The 20,390-nt window shown below is 45.8% G+C and overlaps 1 protein-coding gene across 1 annotated transcript; it reads left to right on the top strand.

Annotated features, from left to right (window-relative positions):
* The first annotated feature begins 4,444 nt into the window (after positions 1-4,444).
* LOC119294867 lies at positions 4,445-7,645 on the top strand. The gene is made up of 3 exons (XM_037573146.1): positions 4,445-5,289; positions 5,861-6,143; positions 7,237-7,645. The coding sequence occupies exons 1-3, from the start codon at positions 4,576-4,578 to the stop codon at positions 7,275-7,277; spliced, it is 1,038 nt and encodes a 345-aa protein (XP_037429043.1). The 5' UTR covers positions 4,445-4,575; the 3' UTR covers positions 7,278-7,645.
* The last annotated feature ends 12,745 nt before the right edge of the window (positions 7,646-20,390 follow it).

The raw sequence follows: 20,390 nt of genomic DNA, 5'->3' as shown, positions 1-20,390 counted from the left end.
AAAAGTCATTCCCTATGCCTCAGTCATAGGTTCTATATAGTATACTATGTTGTGTACCAAACCTATTGTATACCTTGCTCTGAGTTTGGCAAGGGAGTACAATTTTGATCTAAGAGTAGATCACTTGACAGCGGTCAAGAATATCCTTAGTGAGGACTACGGAAATATTTCTCGATTATGGAGGTGATAAAAGAGCCCGTCGTAAAGAGTTACATCGGTGCAAGCTTTTACACCGATCCAGATGACTCTAAGTCGCAATCTGGATACATATTGAAAGTGGGAGCAATTAGCTAGAGTAGCTCCGTGCAGAGCATTGTAGACATAGAATATTTGCAAAATACATACGGCTCTGAATGCGACAGACCCGTTGACTAAACTTCTCTCATGAGCAAAACATTATCATACCTTAGTACTCTTTGGGTGTTAATCACATAGCGATGTGAACTAGATTATTGACTCTAGTAAACCCTTTGGGTGTTGATCACATGACCGATGTGAACTATGGGTATTAATCACATACAGATGTGAATATTGGTGTTAAATCACATGGTGATGTGAACTAGATTATTGACTCTAGTGCAAGTGGGAGACTGAAGGAAATATGCCCTAGAGGCAATAATAAAGTTATTATTTATTTCCTTATTTCATGATAAATGTTTATTATTCATGCCAGAATTGTATTAACCGGAAACTTAGTACATGTGTGAATACATAGACAAACATAATGTCACTAGTATGCCTCTACTTGACTAGCTCGTTGATCAAAGATGGTTATGTTTCCTAACCATAGACATGAGTTGTTATTTGATTAACGGGATCACATCATTAGAAGAATGATGTGATTGACTTGACCCATTCCGTTAGCTTAGCACTTGATCGTTTAGTATGTTGCTATTGCTTTCTTCATGACTTATACATGTTCCTACAACTATGAGATTATGCAACTCCCGTTTATCGGAGGAACACTTTGTGTGCTACCAAACGTCACAAGTAACTGGGTGATTATAAAGGAGCTCTACAGGCGTCTCCAAAGGTACATGTTGAGTTGGCGTATTTCGATATTAGGATTTGTCACTCCGATTGCCAGAGAGGTATCTCTGGGCCCTCTCGATCATGTACATCACCATAAGCCTTGCAAGCAATGTAGCTAATGAGTTAGTTACGGGATGATGCATTACGTAACGAGTAAAGAGACTTGCCGGTAACGAGATTGAACTAGGTATTGAGATACCGATGATCGAATCTCGGGAAAGTAACATACCGATGACAAAGGAAACAACATATGTTGTTATGCGGTTTGACCGATAAAGATCTTCGTAGAATATGTAGGAGCCAATATGAGCATCCAGGTTCCGCTATTGGTTATTGACCGGAGACGTGTCTCGGTCATGTCTACATAGTTTTCGAACCCATAGGGTCCGCACGCTTAAAGTTAGATGACGGTTATATTATGAGTTTATGTATTTTGATGTACCGAAGATAGTTTGGAGTCCCGAATGTGATCACGGACATGACGAGGAGTCTCGAAATGGTCGAGACATGAAGAATGATATATTGGACGACTATATTCGGACACCGGAATGGTTTCGGGGGTTATCGGATATATACTGGAGTACCGGGGGGTTACCGACCCCCCCGGGGGGTTAATGGGCCTCATGGGCCCTAAGTGGAGAAGAGGAGGGGCGGCCAGGACAGGCCGCGCGCCCCCTACCCCTCTAGTCCGAATAGGACAAGGAGGGGGGGGGGCTGCTCCCCCGCCCCCTTTCCTTCCTCTCCTCTCTCCCTTCCTTCCCCTCTCCTACTTGGACTAGGAAAGGAGGGAGTCCTACTCCCGGTGGGAGTAGGACTCCTCCCTAGCGCGCCTCCTCCTGGCCGGCCGCCTCCTCCCCCTTGCTCCTTTTTATACGGGGGCAGGGGGACACCTTTAGACACAACAATTGATCATTGATCTCTTAGCCGTGTGCGGTGCCCCCCTCCACCATATTCCACCTCGATAATATCGTAGCGGTGCTTAGGCGAAGCCCCACGTCGGTAGAACATCATCGTCGTCACCACGCCGTCGTGCTGACGGAACTCTCCCTCAAAGCTCGGCTGGATCGGAGTTCGAGGGACGTCATCGAGCTGAACGTGTGCTGAACTCGGAGGTGCCGTACGTTCGGTACTTGATCGGTCGGATCGTGAAGACGTACGACTACATCAACCGCGTTGTGCTAACGCTTCCGCTTTCAGTCTACGAGGGTACGTGGACAACACTCTCCCCTCTCGTTGCTATGCATCACCATGACCTTGCGTGTGCGTAGGATAATTTTTGAAATTACTACGTTCCCCAACATACTTGACATTAGAAAAGCTCTAGCAAAACGAACTACACGATCTTGTGCTATGCTTAGGATTGGGTCTTATCAATCACATCATTCTCCTAATGATGTGATCCCGTTATCAATGACATCCTATGTCCATGGTCAGGAAACCATAACCGTCCATTGATCAACGAGCTAGTCAACTAGAGGCTCACTAGGGACATGTTGTGGTCTATGTATTCATACATGTATTACGGTTTCCAGTTAACACAATTATAGCATGAACAATAGACAATTACCATGAACAAGGAAATATAATAATAACCATTTTATTATTGCCTCTAGGGCTTAGTTACAACACCCATGACCAAAATATAAACCATTGGAGCCAAGTCGAGGGATTAGGTCACCCGTGAGTCAACCCTTATAGTAAGGAGAGCCACACTCATCAACAATGAAGGGAGGTGACACCGGACGCCGTCGGCCTCTCTGCCACCAACGACGACCACGGGCGGTCGTCCTTGCCACACAGAAGCGAAGACCCTTCGGGCCACCACCTAGTGCTGCCGCTCTGGGACACGAGATCCACAACAGGTCGCAACCTACCAAGTTCCCTTCGCCGCGTGCGCCGACCATCGGACAAAGCCAACCTTGAACACCACCGACACCACATCCAGGCCTTGCCCAGACCCTCCACGCCCAACGCATCTCCGGTCTCCCCCAACCACGCCGATGAAGAGAGCCACACAGGGGCGCCGGCCTGAGCCCACACCACCCGTAGCAAAACGGTTTTGGGTCGGGGAACCCGTGTCAATTGCCAGGTGGCGCAACCACCGCTCAAATCCCATGGGGCCACCGCCCCTAGCATCCCGACTATGTCGCCATGTAGGACGCCTAGGGGCACCGTCGCGTCACAGCCGAAGGAGTCCTCATGGAGGAAGGAGATGAGCCTGCCATCGTCGTTCGCCGGAAGAGCGAAGCTTGTCCGGCTTCCTCCGACGGCGGCGACCAGGGTTCACCCGAGCCGCGTCCCTGGAGGCAGCATGAGCGACGGGTTCAAGGACAATTATGCAAGTGGCTTGATGTATAAAAATGGACGCATCGATGCACATATTTGTCAAAGAAATATGTATGTGTGATATAATTGATGCACGCATATGTATATATAACTTTTTGGACTTCTTTTTCAAAGAATTACAAGAGGTTCGAGGGTCGACCTCAGTGAGAAGCTTCCAACTCGTAGAGTACAGTGCGGTCTACGGATCAGGTAGCCCGGGCTTTGACCCAGCAAAAAGGGCTGGGTTTGGCCTACAACGCAATTAAACCGGATTCCAAATTCCCAAGTCCAAACAAGTCCGGTGTCTGTCACTCTCGCCCTAGACCGCAGGCCCACCGCTGTCGCCACACCACCCACACCTGCAACGTTTTCGTTGGTCGCACCGCCGCGCTGTTCAAGCGACGTACACTACTGCTACTCCCGTCGCCGTCCCTCCGCCCCAATCAGGCAACCACCCCGCTCAACAACTACCCACCCCACCACCACGCCCTCGCACTCCTCCGTCCTCCGCGGCGCGGCGCCTCAGCCACCCGCGGGCCGTCGATCCCTCCCCTCGCCGAGTCCCACGGTCGCGGCCCGGCGGCCTGGAGCGTCTGACCTGCCGGAGACCGGAGCCATGCTCAGGACGGCGGCCGGGGGAACAGGAGAGCATCATCTTCCCCGGCGCGACGCGACGAGGAGGCGGCGGCCCGGGTCGTCGACGGGGTCAACCAACTCCTTCCTCGGCAAGCCAGGCGGGGCCCACGTGGCGCGCGCGGCACGGCCAGCTGGCGGGCCCCACGCGTCAGCGGGCGGAACCTCCGGCGCGGCGGCGAAGGACGGGCCGCCGCCTCCTCGTAAGACATAGATGCCACATAAGCAAAATTGGTGATGTGGCAAGTAGTTAATGAGGAGAGAGGCAAATAGAGTAACATAATATGTTACCATCAAATAGCAATTTCCAATGCATAATGAGTCTACAAAGTAATAAATGAAGGCAACTATATTGCCACACCTATGACACTACCCACTACGAAGGTAGTAACATAGACTAGTAACATATGTATGTTACTAGTCTAAGTTACTCTCCACTATGACCAGCCTTATTTAAACGCCCCCCGCCTTGGCTCGGAGCTACAGTGGACGATAACCGCCGCGGCAACAAACATTCCTCCTCCCTCTTTGCCTCTCCCCCTCGCTCGCTCGCCGCTCCCCGCGCATGATCCACTCCCTCTAGCCATGTCGTCGTCGTCTTCCGAGGAGGAGGCGGCGCGGTCGAGGAGCGCGCCGGCCCCAGGCAAGCGCGGTTCGGCGAGCGCGATGGCCCCCGGCAGGTCCAGCGCGGCGGCCCGCGGCAAGTCCGGTTCGGCGGGTGCGAGGGTCCCCGGCAAGGCCGGCTCGGTCGCCTCCGGCAAGTCGGTCTGGGCCGAGATGGGCGTGGCGCCCTTCCAGGACGGGCAGTACGTGCGCCTCCGCAACCGCGGCCGCGGCGGTTACCTCTGCGCCGACGAGACGGGGCGGGGCGTCTCCATCGACCACCGCCGCGAGATGGTCAACACGGCGTGGGCCGTGATGGTCCTGGAGACCGACACCAACTACTTCGTCCTGCTCCGCGGCGCCTACGGCCGACACCTCGCCGTCACGCGCGACGAGGCGGGGCCCGGCCACATCGGCTTCGACGCCGCCCAGTGCGCCTTCGACGAGCCGGAGGACACCCACGTCATGTGGTGGACCACCCCGGGGAAGAAGGGCAGCGTCGTGCTGCTCCACGGCACGTCGGCCAGACTCAGCGCGCTCCGGGCCAACGGTCGGTTCCGCCGCTGGCACAGGCGCGTCACCGTCGAGGCCATCAACCGCAGCCGCGTCACCTCGATGATGGAGTGGGAGGTTCAGGTCATCCCCATGAGGGTGGAGAGGCCACCGTACCAGCTGCGACCAGGAGGACCCGATATTGTAAGATCTTCACCCGCACCCTTCTCCCTTGCATAATTCTTGGTAGTTCTGAAAATTGTATTCTCGTCTGTTCAAGCCTTAGGCTATGGATTATTTCTGACAATGCTGCAACGAGTGCTGCCAAGCTGTTTACACCACTTCTATGGCGAAATTTTGGGATTGTTTGCTCAAATAGAACAATGCATGTGGATGTGTCATGTGTGACCAATTCTTGCTTGAATAGCCCAGTAATAATTGCTGATTACTACAGCACAGGTCTTGCACCATAAGCTTTCAATTCGTGTTGCGTATTGGGTACTTTAGAGGACGATCCCTGCTGAATTATTAGTCTGATGATAATTGGATCCTCTGATGATAGCTACTGCTGTAGTAGTTGGCATTGTGAAATATCGGATTATTTTCATTTCCCTGTAAATGCTTCAATCTGGATAATTGGTGCTGAAGTAGTTCCCTTCATGATTCAGGCGTTAATATTTTGAATTGGTTCATTAGAGGACTGATCATGTTGTGTCATCTCATCTATGCCTTGATTTGTGTCGCCTAAGCACTTTTCTGCAATTTCCATGAGCAGCCATGGCACCAAGGCTCTGAAGAGACTGTGCAAGTCAATTTCGTCGTGGCAGATGATAACGGGAGCACGGATGGGCAGGGCAGGGAAGCTCTCACGCTCCATGGCAGGAGTCTGATGGGTCTGGGCAATGAACTGGCGCAGCGGCTGGGCGACGGCCTCAACTTCCAGGACATCACCCTCTGCATTCAGGCAGGCAACCTTGCGCAGCCCACCGTTCTGCTCACCGACCTGCCCCACAGAGACGACCCCGTTGACATCGTGGTGTTCAGAGTTGGCACACCAGGTGAGAACTGTGCTCCCATTTTAGTAGTACTCTGCACGTCTGCTCTGCTGTTGGAAGATGGAACTATGCATTTTCTCTTTAGATACAAAAGCCACACTGGTCACATGACAAGTCCATGTAACTGAAGAAATTAGGAAGAAACTTGTAAATTAGGATCAAGAACCCAATTGTTCATCTGATATCTTGAGTTTGTCAGTTTGGTGTTTAGGTAGCATTTGATATTTCAAATGCTTAATGGGAATATATATGGTAGTTATAATGGGATTGCATAGTGTTGCATGCTAATTCATGTATTTACAGTATGCTACGTAAGGATAAATTGACATAAGTACTCTCTTGAACTACTTGATAAGTTAATTACACTAGTTTAAGGGTTGATCACTCACATCTGTTTTTGAATTTAGTTGGTTTATTGTCGGCCCTTGGTCCTCAATGTATAATGAATCTACCCGCAACCAATGTTAAGTATTTCAGTTTTCCCATGTTCAATCATCCTGTCTGATACTTTGATATGTGTTGTGTTCGGTTCAAAGCATGTGCTGTCAGTTGCAGCAAATATTCAGTTTAGCTGCTGCCTGCTGGAGTTGTAGTAATTTAAAGTGTAGTGTGCTGATAGTCAAAGGTACCCAGCTAGCCAGTGTACATATACAGACGTAAATAAAATGCTGAGTAGCTTATGCTTCATACTGATACAAAAGCAATCGATGGGCTAAAAACACTTATTATGAAACGACACCCTGTTTAGTTCCTGTACCATGAGAAAATATGAACTTGTAGAATCCGTATTATATTATCAACGTAAAATCTGCTGTTCCTTTCATTCATACTATATGCTGATGTTCTATTTAGACAATCTTGCCAAGCTGTTTCTGAAATAGACTTGTACTCCTACTCCTACTATTTATGTTATCTTCACATGTGTTCTCATGTGCATATGCTACGACCGACCATTCTGCTGTATGATGTTGTGTTTTGAGGAAAATAGTGTTATATGATAATGCATCAGTGTTCTTCTTTGCACCACCTCCGAGCATATGGCTTGGATTATTTTGCTCACTGTTTCTGACCTCCGACCTGTATCACTCGGTTCCAGGGCATGACCGACTGCTGTTTCCAGATCTTGATGCTGAATAGAAGAGACGGGTAGGATCAGACAAGAATGAATTCTTCCCCTGGACAGTACTGTCAACGCCTCCACAATTTTACAGCAGAGTGATGGCCTGACAAGGATTAGCAGTTTACCTTCTTATCTCTGAACAGTTCATACAATACAGTGTGTAGGGTTTCCTCTAGAATAGTCACCCAGTTCCGGAAAAGTGCAGGTTATGCGCGCTTCTTTGCCACTTCACATTTGGAACACTAGGAGACAACGCTATTTGTTCGGTGTTTCTGAAACTTCAGAGAAATTAAACAGTGCTGCTGGCTTATGGAACAAAATACGCTGAAAGTGCTGCCTATAGTTGATTTTTCCTGGTTATATATCTGTTATGATATCATTCTCACCTGGGAGTTGTTGGTTGCTTTCTTCAGAGCATCTCTCTCATTTCCAGATTGAGTATTCTGGTACCTTTGGAGAGTAGGAAACCCCATTTAGTAGCGGAAACGTTGCAGGCTGTGTTAGCATTAAGGAAGCTACTCCCTCTGTAAACTAATATAAGATCGTTTAGATCACTAAAGTACTCATCTAAACGATCTTATATTAGTTTAGGGAGTACAATATATGCCTACATAATTGGGCCTTATGACCCAACAAGAATAATAAACAAAGCATCTATAGCTCTAGAATGAGTGAATCACAATTCTATTTTAGCAGTGCATTCAGCCAGGACTTGTTTTGAACAGGGACTTAGACTTCACGAATTATTCCGAAAAAAATACTCAGCACGTACAGAAGACTCATGGTTGGATTGAACAGACTCTGAAGGACAGATACATTGCAGAAACGGCCAGTCTAGCAATAACTTTGCAATCTAATTATACTAAAGATAATTCTTGACACGTTGTTAAAGAAAACCAAAGAAAATATTTATTGCTACATTATGGCATCTCCAACCTGACCCGCAAATTTGTTCGGCATCCGTCCGCAGACAGGTGGACCACTCCACAGACACTGATTCTGAGGCCGCCGTCCAACGCTGCCCACATACATCCGACCCCTAATTTTTTTTAAGTCCGCACATTCAAATAGCCACATATATAGTCAAAAATAGTTGAAATGTTCAAATACAGCGGTAGGTCTAATTAAAAAAGTTCAAATATTACAGCCAAACATTGTTGCCCCCTTGACCGCCCACAGATGTTCAATCAGATATTCCTCCAGTTGCTTGTGAGTTGCTCGATGCCGAAATTATTGATGCATTTGAACATATTCTTCAAATGTGACCGGATTTTGGTTGAGAAGTTCGATAGGATCACCCATATTTTCAAATTGAAGACCTGCAGCATCCTCACCCTCATCCTCCACGATCATGTTTCCGAGATTGCCAAGAGCCTCTCGGTGTCTGCCACAATTGGTTTTCTCAGGTAATGCGGTCCAAACACCTCGACCACGGCAGTTGCAAACCTGACCATCCTATCTCCGCATGATCCGTAGGTACTCGTCCCAAAATCAGTGGATGTGCCATATGCAAGCATCCGCAGTGCGTCTGTGCACTTCTGATAACCAGAGAACCCAATCCTTCCCACGTCATCCTTCTTCAAGTTGAAGTAGTCATCAAAGGACCAGACGCCATGGTATAGACGATCAAAGACATTTTTGCGCATCCAAAATCGCCGGCAAAAATTGTCGGTGAAGAGGGCATCGGGGGCAAAGTAGTCGTCCATCAGCATCAAATGCCCGCATGACCGGTTGCGCGTGTTGGGGATCGTAGCAGAAATTTAAAATTTTCTACGCATCACCAAGATCAATCTATGGAGTCATCTAGCAACGAGAGAGAGAGAGGAGTGCATCTACATACCCTTGTAGATCGCGAGCGGAAGCGTTCAAGAGAACAGGGTTGATGGAGTCGTACTCGTCGTGATCCAAATCACCGATGATCCTAGCGCCGAACGGACGGCACCTCCGCGTTCAACACACGTACGGAGCGGAGACGTCTCCCGCGCCTTGATCTAGCAAGGAGGAGGGAGAGGTTGAGGAAGAGAGCTCCAACAGCAGCACGACGGCGTGGTGGTGATGGAGAGGCAATACTCCGACAGGGCTTCGCCAAGCTCTTAACGGAGGAGGAGAGGTGTTGGGGAGGGGAGGGGCTGCGCCTTTGGTGTGTCCTGCAACCCTCCCCTCGCCCCTCTATTTATAGGGGAAGGGGGAAGGGGCCCGGCCCCCTCTAGATGAGATCTAGAGGGGGGGGGGGGCAAGGGGAGGGGGCTTGCCCCCTCTAGGGTCCCCCCCAACCCTAGGTGCATGGGCCCAAGGGGGGGCATGCGCCCAGCCCTCTAAGGGCTGGTTCCCTTTCCTCTACGGCGCATGAGGCCCTCCGAGAGAGGTGGTCCCTCCCGGTGGACCCCCGGAACCCCTCCGGTGGCCCCGGTACAATACCGATATACCCCCGAACTTTTCCGGTGACCGTATGACAACTTCACATATATAAATCTTCACCTCTGGACCATTCCGGAACTCCTCGTGACGTCTGGGATCTCATCCGGGACTCTGAACAACATTCGGTAATCACATACAAGTCTTCCTAATAACCCTAGTGAAAGATCGAGGATGTCGCCTAGAGGGGGGGGGGTGAATAGGCGCTTTAAAATAATTACGGTTTAGGCTTGAAAAAATGCGGAATAAACCTAGCGGTTAATTTGTCAAGCACAAAACCTAAAACAACTAGGCTCACCTATGTGCACCAACAACTTATGCTAAGCAATATAAGCAACTATGTGATAGCAAGATATATGACAAAGAACAATATGGCTATCACAAAGTAAAGTGCATAAGTAAAGGGCTCGTGTAAGAGATAACCGAGGCACGCGGAGACGATGATGTATCCCGAAGTTCACACCCTTGCGGATGCTAATCTCCGTTTGGAGCGGTGTGGAGGCACAATGCTCCCCAAGAAGCCACTAGGGCCACCGTAATCTCCTCACGCCCTCGCACAATGCAAGATGCCGTGATTCCACTAAGGGACCCTTGAGGGCGATCACCGAACCCGTACAAATGGCAACCCTTGGGGGCGGCCACCGGACCCGTACACTTTGGCAACCCTTGAGGGAGGTCACCGGTACCTGTCAAATTGCTCGGGGCGATCTCCACAACCTAATTGGAGACCTCGACGCTTGCCCGGAGCTTTACACCATAATGATTGAGCTCTGAACACCACCAACCGTCTAGGGTGCCCAAGCACCCAAGAGGAACAAGCTCAAGGGCACCAAGCACCCAAGAGTAATAAGCTTCTCAACTTGTAACTTCCACGTATCACGTGGAGAACTCAAACCGATGCACCAAATGCAATGGCAAGGGCACATGGAGTGCCCAAGTCCTTCTCTCCCAAATCCCACCAAAGCAACTAATGCTAGGGAGGAAAATGAGAGGAAGAACGAAAGAAGAACACGAAGAACTCCAAGATCTAGATCCAAGGGGTTCCCCTCACTTAGAGGAGAAAGTGATTGGTGGAAACGTGGATCTAGATCTCCTCTCTCTTTTCCCTCAAGAACTAGCAAGAATCCATGGAGGGATTGAGAGTTAGCAAGCTCGAAGAAGGTCAACAATGGGGGAAGAACACGAGCTTAAAGGATTAGGTTCATTGGGGAAGAAGACCCCCTTTTATAGGACCTCCCGAATCCAACCGTTATGTGCTCAGGTCGTGCACAAGCGGTACTACCGCTTGGAGGAGCGGTACTACCGCTTAGCACGGTCAAAACAGCCCAACGAGAGAGAAAACACGAGTTTTTGGTCCGGAGCGGTACTACCGCTTAGGAGCCACGGTAGTACTACTCTGGAGTGGTACTACTGCTCAGGAGCCGCGGTAGTACGACTCTGGAGCGGTAGTAAAAAATTACATCCGCTCTAGTCGCGGTAGTACCGCTGCAGCCTTTACCAAAACAGCCACAACTTTTGCAAACGGACTCCGAATTCAATGAAACCAAGTTTGTTGGAAAGCTAACGACATGGGATAACACAATATTGATAGAAATATCAAGAATAAGCAAATGAGAAAAGTCCCATAAGAAAATGGTGAGAACCCTTCATCGGATAAGACCGGTAAAACCTCCAACACCGAAAACATCATAGAAGACGCATGTGAACTCCATTTTCGATGAACTCAAGCTTGTCATCAAGATGACCATAAGCTCTAAGATTCACAAAGATAACCAAACAAGAACCAAGAAACATGATGCAAGGATGCAATGGTTTGAGCTCTCTACTAACGATACGATCAAGCTACCAACTTGAGAGCCCCCCTTGATAGTACGGCAAATGATCCTATAACTCGGTCTCCCAACTACCACCACAAGACCGGTAAAATAGAAAACCTATCAAGGGAAAACCTTTGCCTTGCACATGGTCCACTTGAGCTAGATGAAGACGATCTTGACTCCCTCAAGTTGGACCACCTTTCTTGATTGTGTTGGCTCGATGAAGACTAGATGATTGCTCCCCCATAGTTCACTATGGATGAGCCACTCTTCGGCACATCTTCACAAGTCCATTGACACCACAATGGATGGCAAGATTCAAGCACTTGATCTCTTCGTGATGCTCCACTTGAACTTGCACACGACAATCTTGATGACGATCACCACTTGATGTCATCCTTTCCATGGGTTGTATGATATCTTCCTCTTGACGCAAGCCCATGGATACGTACCTAACCCCACATACAACTCTCACATAGACCATGGGTTAGTACATAAAGTGCAATGGACAATGCTTACCATACCATGGGATCACTTGATCCCTCTCGATACATCTTCTATGCTTTGTGAGTTGATCAACTTGATTCACTCTTGACTTAGTCTTGATCAACCTTGAATCTTTGCAACTCTCTTCATTTGGTGATGTCTTGAAGGTAAACATGAATGATCACACAACCTTCTTCTTCAAGACATGCTTGCAATAAGCTCAACACTCATATGACCAATCTTTGGATAATTCCTTAATAGCACCTTGGTCATCACAAACTCTCATTGAAACCAACAAATGAACTCCAAGAAAAGCCTATGGGCAAACCCTTCAAATATAACTCAAGGCAACCATTAGTCCATAGAGATTGTCATCAATTACCAAAACCAGACATGGGGGCACCACATGTCCTTTCAATCTCCCCCATTTTGGTAATTGATGACAATCACTTTCAAGAGAGTTTATACAAGGAATTATGCATCACCATTCAATGCACCAACCAATAATGCATGCGCATGAGATGCAAATGCTAAGGAAACAAAAACCAAAGCTACTCCACAAAACTCTCTGAAACTTCTCCCCCATTGGCATCGATTGCCAAAATGGGTGAAAATCTTAGAAGGCCATTATAAATTGTGGTCCTCCATAAATTGTGTATTTCTCAACAAGAGAGTGGAATGCAATACACATATCCAACTGCCAATACTTGGGGGAAGACAAACTATATTGATGCCCAAAGATTGCAACAGAAAGATATGCCACAAAGACATAACAAAAAGAGACACAAGCAATCAGAAGATACCAATTGAAGCAAGCAATCAACGGATATCAATTGAACCAACTAGACCAATGATCCTACATGCCACAAGAATAAAGATATTATGAAAAGCGCAGAGGAGTGTTCTAAAGAAACTAGAGAAGCTCCCCATGATTTGTGCACACATAAGAATTTTTGTATTTGAATACAAAGTGCACAAAATAGGATCATAGCTCCCCCAAAATCAATAGAAACTTACATCCAATGCAAGTGAGCCTATAGGAAACAAAGCCTAGCGCTTGCAACAAGCACATGGTTGAGCAACATGTAAAAGAGGCAACTTAAGAATAGTCTCAACCAAAATGATGTGTGTGAGTCATGGCGAAGCACTTGAGAAGACTAAAATTAGGATGAGCATAAAGCATCAACATAGTCTTGAAAGATGAGGCACACGGTGCAAGGCCTATCATTCCCACACACAACTGGCAAAAGGGTTCACAAGCTTACTAATAAGCAAAAGAGAACCTATGCTTGTGACAACCCGTGGTGAAGATAGACGAGGGGAGGCTCATCAAGACGAGGGATGCCAATTAAGATGGCAAAAAACCCGTAAAGATAAGCAAGAGGAAAATAACCTTCACCACACAAGAGTGCAACAAGATGCAACGATAGAGGACACACACTCAAGGCAAAAGCTTTCACGGAGCCACCAAAGAAATAACATAAGAAAGACAAGGTGGACGTGAAAGAAAAGATATCAACTAGAGATGTAATTTCTCTCAAGTGTATAAGGTTCTATGTAGACGAAATCATGATGATATATATATCTACAAAGAAGGATGTACACCCGAAATAGTTACAACACGAAGGAACAAGATATCCACAAGGAAGTCATAAATATACCAATAAGATATTTTCTTGAAAGCATAGCACTTGGCTAGATATGGTCTTATTGTATATAAATGAAGTCCAAACACACATCCATCAAAGGCATCACAACTAGCAACAAGAGATCATCGTTGGGATGCTTTGAGAAAGGAAACAAGTATCACAATATATGAAATGAATATCATGCCAAGATGCAACCTACACAAGGTTGAATGCAAGAGGAGAAAGCATGAATAGATACTTGTTACCGAGATATCATTGGAAGGATGTAGTAGATACCAATTGAAGGTAGATAGTAGTTCATTGATCATCCTAGCTTGACTCCAATATGCACATGGTGACAACACCTTCCTTGTGAGTGAGCCGAGCATCCAATGCATCTCCAAATGTTCCTAGAAGAACAACACAAACTAAACGGTACCCAAACTCATTGGGACCAAATAGTTAGAAAAACCAATACATAGGACAAACTCCACCTAAATATGTGCATATAGATATGAAAATGAATTTCATACACATCTCATCCAATTTGAGACTTGGTGGAGATCCCCCTATATATTGAGTCAAAGAAAGAAAGCATGCCAAATAAAATACATGAAGTAAACATGCATGTTCAAGACTTTCAAAACCCGAAACCTAAAGAGAAAGAAATGCGAAGTGAAAAGGATACCAAATGGAGAAATCATCACTTGGAAGATATCATTAAAGATACAACAAGGAATGAGATATCCATTGATACACACTAAACTAAAGATGTCAAACTCCCAAAGAGAGGATGGTTCCAAACAAACCAAGCTCTCAACAAAGTTTCATGATGGCACAAAGTACCAAAAAGGAATGGCTTGCCTTCTAACAAAACACACTTGATAAGGATCACAAGAAGAGTGTTCTAAGAAAATAGGATAGCTCCCCCACGAGTTGTGCATTATATAGGATTTGCATTTGAATACAAAATGCACAAGGTGGGATCACTACTTTCACTATATCTAGAAAACACTAGATAAGAACAAGAAATAAACAAGATCCACAAGTGGTAGGGAAGACACCGGGAGTTGACACAAACCTTGGCAAGAGAAAAGGCAAATAAAAACAAAAGCCAAAGTAAAGATGATCAACAAATTCTACCACACATAAGTGACTACCAATTGTCAAAAGACAAGAAGTATTTGGAAATAATTGCCGGTGGTAGATAACAAGGACATCCAACATCATCTTCACAACAAACACAAGCAAATTGCAACTTGTAGAGCTAACATGCCACCTAGGAACAAGATAATCTACAATATCAATTCTAGGTGACAATATCTCAAATGTACACATTTTCTAGGCTTGTAATATGCACTTAGCATATTACTCCCCCATAATGTGATACCAATAAGAACTTAACAAGAGGCAATAAGAGGAACAAACAAGAGATAATTAATGGACTATTTAGAATTTGAATTTCTCATGAGAGATATACCACCTAGCGACTAGATAATCTTGTAATATCAATACTAGATGGTATTCCTCATGTACACACATTTATAGGATTGTGAGGTGCACAAAGCACATCACTCCCCAAAAATGGGATGTTCCATTAATCTCTCACACGAGCCAACTAGGATACAAACAAGAAGCATAAAGGCTCAACGCACGACACACACGTACATGGTGTGCAAAACAACACACACATACTTGATTGCTCAAGATAAGCAACTTGGAATCAAAACATATACAAACACATGCAAGGAACAAAATCAAAACATGCAAGGGGGCAAGTAAATTTCAATGTAAGCAATTTTAAGTACAAGTTACCGCAAAGAGGCACATTGGATATAAGATATAAACTTGATGATTCAATTGACTTGGCTTGAGACAATAAGAGTGATGAAGTCCCCTTAATTCTTCATAATGTAGCCAAGTCTCCAATGCCCTCCAACAACACCTATTGATCAAGTTTGAGCTTGTTGGTCCCCAACCAAGTTGGGTCCTAAGAGGTTAGTCACAATAGGTTTGGCTACGAAAATGGTTCTTTGCTTGACACCACTTTGAGTACCAACAAACTTGGCAAACACATTGCCAACCTTATCCTTACCAAGAGAATAGATATCATTAATAATAATTGGGTTGGATAAGTTACCACTAGTGCATGAAGAAGCGACGTGACCTTTCTCACGACATAAGTAGCAACGTCTACTCTTCACTTTCTTCTCACTTGATTTCTCAATTTGAGAAGCATTAACTTGAGTCTTCTTGGGAAGAGGCCTTTCTTCAACTTGATGTTGAGCATGAGATTGAACTTGTGCCCTCTTCCGTTGTTGCTTGACACTAATGGCCTTCTTCTTCAATGGGCAAGATCTAACCTGATGCCCTTCGACTTTACACTTGAAGCAAACAATCTTGGCCGAATTCTTGACTTGTTCTTGGCCCTTCCTTTTGTTCATCTTGGACTTCTTCTTCTTATTGGAGTTGAATCCAAGTCCACCTTTGTCATTGGGGGATTTTTGCACACTCAAGATATTGTTGAGTGTGGCCTTCCCTTCATGACACTTTTCCAAGTCTTTCTTCAAAGAAGTGACTTGGGCCTTGAGCTCTTTGATTTCCTCTACATGGTTAGTCTCAACACAAGTACTAGAGGAAGTATAAGCTTCATCGTTAGAGCAACAAGGCAAGGAAAGCAATTCATCACAAGATGTACCAACATTGTGAGTAGATGAATTACAAGGACTAGCACATGGCAATATACTATTTTGACTAGAAGTAGTGCTAGTATCCACATGAGGCTCACTAGATGTTACCTTAGCAATCATGGCCTCATGAGCTATCTTTAGCACACTATGGGATACTAGAAGATCATCATGAGAGCTTGAGAGCTTTTCATGACTTTCTTCCAATTTCCCATAATTCCTAGATAGCACCTCAAGTTGAGCCCGTAGCTCAACATTCTCCTTCAAAATGGATGCTTCACAAGTAATAGAATTAGTAGCACAAGCATCATCATTAACAACAAGAGGAGAAGGCAACTTGGCAAGCTCTTTTAAATAAGAAGCTTCAAGTTGGGCATGAGACTCGGTGAGTTTGATGAGCTCACCCTTGATGACCCTTGAGCCATTTTCGAGGTGCTCAAAATCCTCAAGGAGTCTAGCATGAGAAACTTCAAGCTTAGCATTTTTAGTTTTGAAATCGTTGGCCACCTCAAGAGCTCTATCATGAGATTCCCTCACTCTAGATAATTCTAGAGCAAAAGTCTCCTCAAGAGATTCGGAGGTGGTTTATTCATGTTCAAGAGCTTGAGATAGCTCCGCGATCTCATTTGTGTAATCACGCCCATGAGCTTCCATTTTCTCAATGGTGACCTCATGCTCCTCGAGATGAGATTCCAACTCCTCAATATATGTCTTGCCCTCAATGGCAATGGACATAATTTCCATGAAGTTGGAACGAGCAATTTTATTTTGATGAAGAGCTTTAAAAATCATTTCCCCCTTAGTTTTTAAGGAGGCAACATTATCATTCGCTTCATCATTATCCTCATCATCATTAGTATCAACATCATCATCAAGAGACATATTGGGGTACAAAGTAGGAGATACCTTTGACGCCTTAGCCATAAGGCAAAAAGCAATAGATGATGGTGTAGGATCCCTTGAGGCACCATTAAACACCACATCTTGTTCCATGGAGTGTTGGGTTTCCTCTACATTGTTAGCACAACAATTCGAGGAAATAGATGCATTTTTATCATGGCAACAAGACATAGCAAGCATATCATCATGAGATTTAGTCAAGCAATTTCTACATGATATGCAAGGACTATCAACACAAGCATGTGAAACATTTGGAGTGCTCGAAGTGTTAAAGCCCAGAGAAGGAGTATTGCAATAATACAGTGATGAAGGATCATCCACAATAAGCATACTATCATCATTGCAATGACCAACACTACTCACCATATCATTACCTTGTGGCAAACCACATGTAGGTGAAGTAGAAGAAGTTGAGAAGACTATACGACCGAAGGTGGAGGGAGAACATTCATCCCCACAAATCTTGGACACACCATATTTATCTTGAAGCTTCGTCCACAACTCATGGGCATCTCGGAACGGCATGAGTTGAAATATAACTACATTGCTCAAAGCATCGAAAAGCACATTAGAAGCTTGAGCATTGAGATAAGAGTTTTTCTCATCCTCTAAAGATAATCTTTGGGGATCCTTTGGAGGAGAAAAACCCATATCTACAATTCGGTCTAAATTTGGGTCCATGACCCTAAAGAGATTAAGCATGCGAATTACCAAACATCAAAATTTGTGCCATTGAAACTAAGAGTGTCAGAGAATCCTAATCCCCTAGTCGACATCTTTACTCTCTAGGCGGTAAAGCCTACTAAAGAGAGACGAGGCTCTGATACCAATTGAAAGATCGAGGATGTCGCCTAGAGGGGGGGGGGTGAATAGGCACTTTAAAATAATTACGGTTTAGGCTTGAACAAATGAGGAATAAACCTAGCGGTTAATTTGTCAAACACAAAACCTAAAACAACTAGGCTCACCTATGTGCACCAACAACTTATGCTAAGCAATATAAGCAACTATGTGATAGCAAGATATATGACAAAGAACAATATGGCTATCACAAAGTAAAGTGCATAAGTAAAGGGCTCGGGTAAGAGATAACCGAGGCATGCGGAGACGATGATGTATCCCAAAGTTCACACCCTTGTGGATGCTAATCTCCATTTGGAGCAGTGTTGAGGCACAATGCTCCCCAAGAAGCCACTAGGGCCACCGTAATCTCCTCACGCCCTCGCACAATGCAAGATGTCGTGATTTCACTAAGGGACCCTTGAGGGCGGTCACCGAACCCGTAAAAATGGCAACCCTTGGGGGCGGTCGACACACCCGTACACTTTGGCAACCCTTGAGGGTGGTCACCGGTACCCGTAAAATTGCTCAGGGCGATCTCCACAACCTAATTGGAGACCCCGACGCTTGCCCGGAGCTTTACACCACAATGATTGAGCTCTGAACACCACCAACCGTCTAGGGCGCCCAAGCACCCAAGAGGAACAAGCTCAAGGGCACCAAGCACCCAAGAGTAATAAGCTTCTCAACTTGTAACTTCCACGTATCACGTGGAGAACTCAAACCGATGCACCAAATGCAATGGCAAGGGCACACGGAGTGCCCAAGTCCTTCTCTCCCAAATCCCACCAAAGCAAATAATGCTAGGGAGGAAAATGAGAGGAAGAACGAAAGAAGAACACGAAGAACTCCAAGATCTAGATCCAAGGGGTTCCCCTCACTTAGAGGAGAAAGTGATTGGTGGAAACATGGATCTAGATCTCCTCTCTCTTTTTCCTCATGAACTAGCAAGAATCCATGGAGGGATTGAGAGTTAGCAAGCTCGAAGAAGGTCAGCAATGGGGGAAGAACACAAGCTTAAAGGATTAGGTTCATTGGGGAAGAAGACCCCCTTTTATAGGACCTCACGAATCCAACCGTTATGTGCTCAGGTCGTGCACAAGCAGTACTACCGCTTGGAGGAGCGGTACTACCGCTTAGCACGGTCAAAACAGCCCAACGAGAGAGAAAACACGAGTTTTTGGTCCGGAGCGGTACTACCGCTTAGGAGCCATGGTAGTACTACTATGGAGCGGTACTACCGCTCAGGAGCCGCGGTCGTACGGCTCTGGAGCGGTAGTAAAAAATTACATCCGCTCTAGTCGCGGTAGTACCGTTGCAGCCTTTACCAAAACAGCCACAACTTTTGCAAACGGACTCCGAATTCAACGAAACCAAGTTTGTTGGAAAGCTAACGACACGGGCTAACACAATATTGATAGAAATATCAATAATAAGCAAATGAGAAAAGTCCCATAAGAAAATGGTGAGAACCCTTCATCGGATAAGACCAGTAAAACCTCCAACACCGAAAACATCATAGAAGACGCATGCGAACTCCATTTTTGATGAACTCAAGCTTATCATCAAGATGACCATAAGCTCTAAGACTCACAAAGATAACCAAACAAGAACCAAGAAACATGATGCAAGGATGCAATGATTTGAGCTCTCTACTAACGATACGATCAAGCTACCAACTTGAGAGCCCCCCTTGATAGTACGGCAAACGATCCTATAACTCGGTCTCCCAACTACCACCACAAGACTGGTAAAATAGAAAACCTATCAAGGGAAAACCTTTGCCTTGCACATGGTCCACTTGAGCTAGATGAAGACGACCTTGACTCCCTCAAGTTGGACCACCTTTCTTGATTGTGTTGGCTCGATGAAGACTAGATGATTGCTCCCCCATAGTTCACTATGGCTGAGCCACTCTTCGGCGCATCTTCACAAGTCCATTGACACCACAATGGATGGCAAGATTCAAGCACTTGATCTCTTCGTGATGCTCCACTTGAACTTGCACACGGCAATCTTGATGACGATCACCACTTGATGTCATCCTTTCCATGGGTTGTATGATATCTTCCTCTTGACGCAAGCCCACGGATACGTACCTAACCCCACATACAACTCTCACATAGACCATGGGTTAGTACATAAAGTGCAATGGACAATGCTTACCATACCATGGGATCACTTGATCCCTCTCGATACATCTTCTATGCTTTGTGAGTTGATCAACTTGATTCACTCTTGACTTAGTCTTGATCAACCTTGAATCTTTGCAACTCTCTTCATTTGGATGATGTCTTGAAGGTAAACATGAATGATCACACAACCTTCTTCTTCAAGACATGCTTGCAATAAGCTCA

Source organism: Triticum dicoccoides, chromosome 4B (genome assembly GCF_002162155.2).
Source record: "Triticum dicoccoides isolate Atlit2015 ecotype Zavitan chromosome 4B, WEW_v2.0, whole genome shotgun sequence".
Classification (NCBI taxonomy): domain Eukaryota; kingdom Viridiplantae; phylum Streptophyta; class Magnoliopsida; order Poales; family Poaceae; genus Triticum; species Triticum dicoccoides.
Note: the sequence above shows the minus strand (reverse complement) of the source record. Positions and strands in the feature narration are given on the sequence as shown.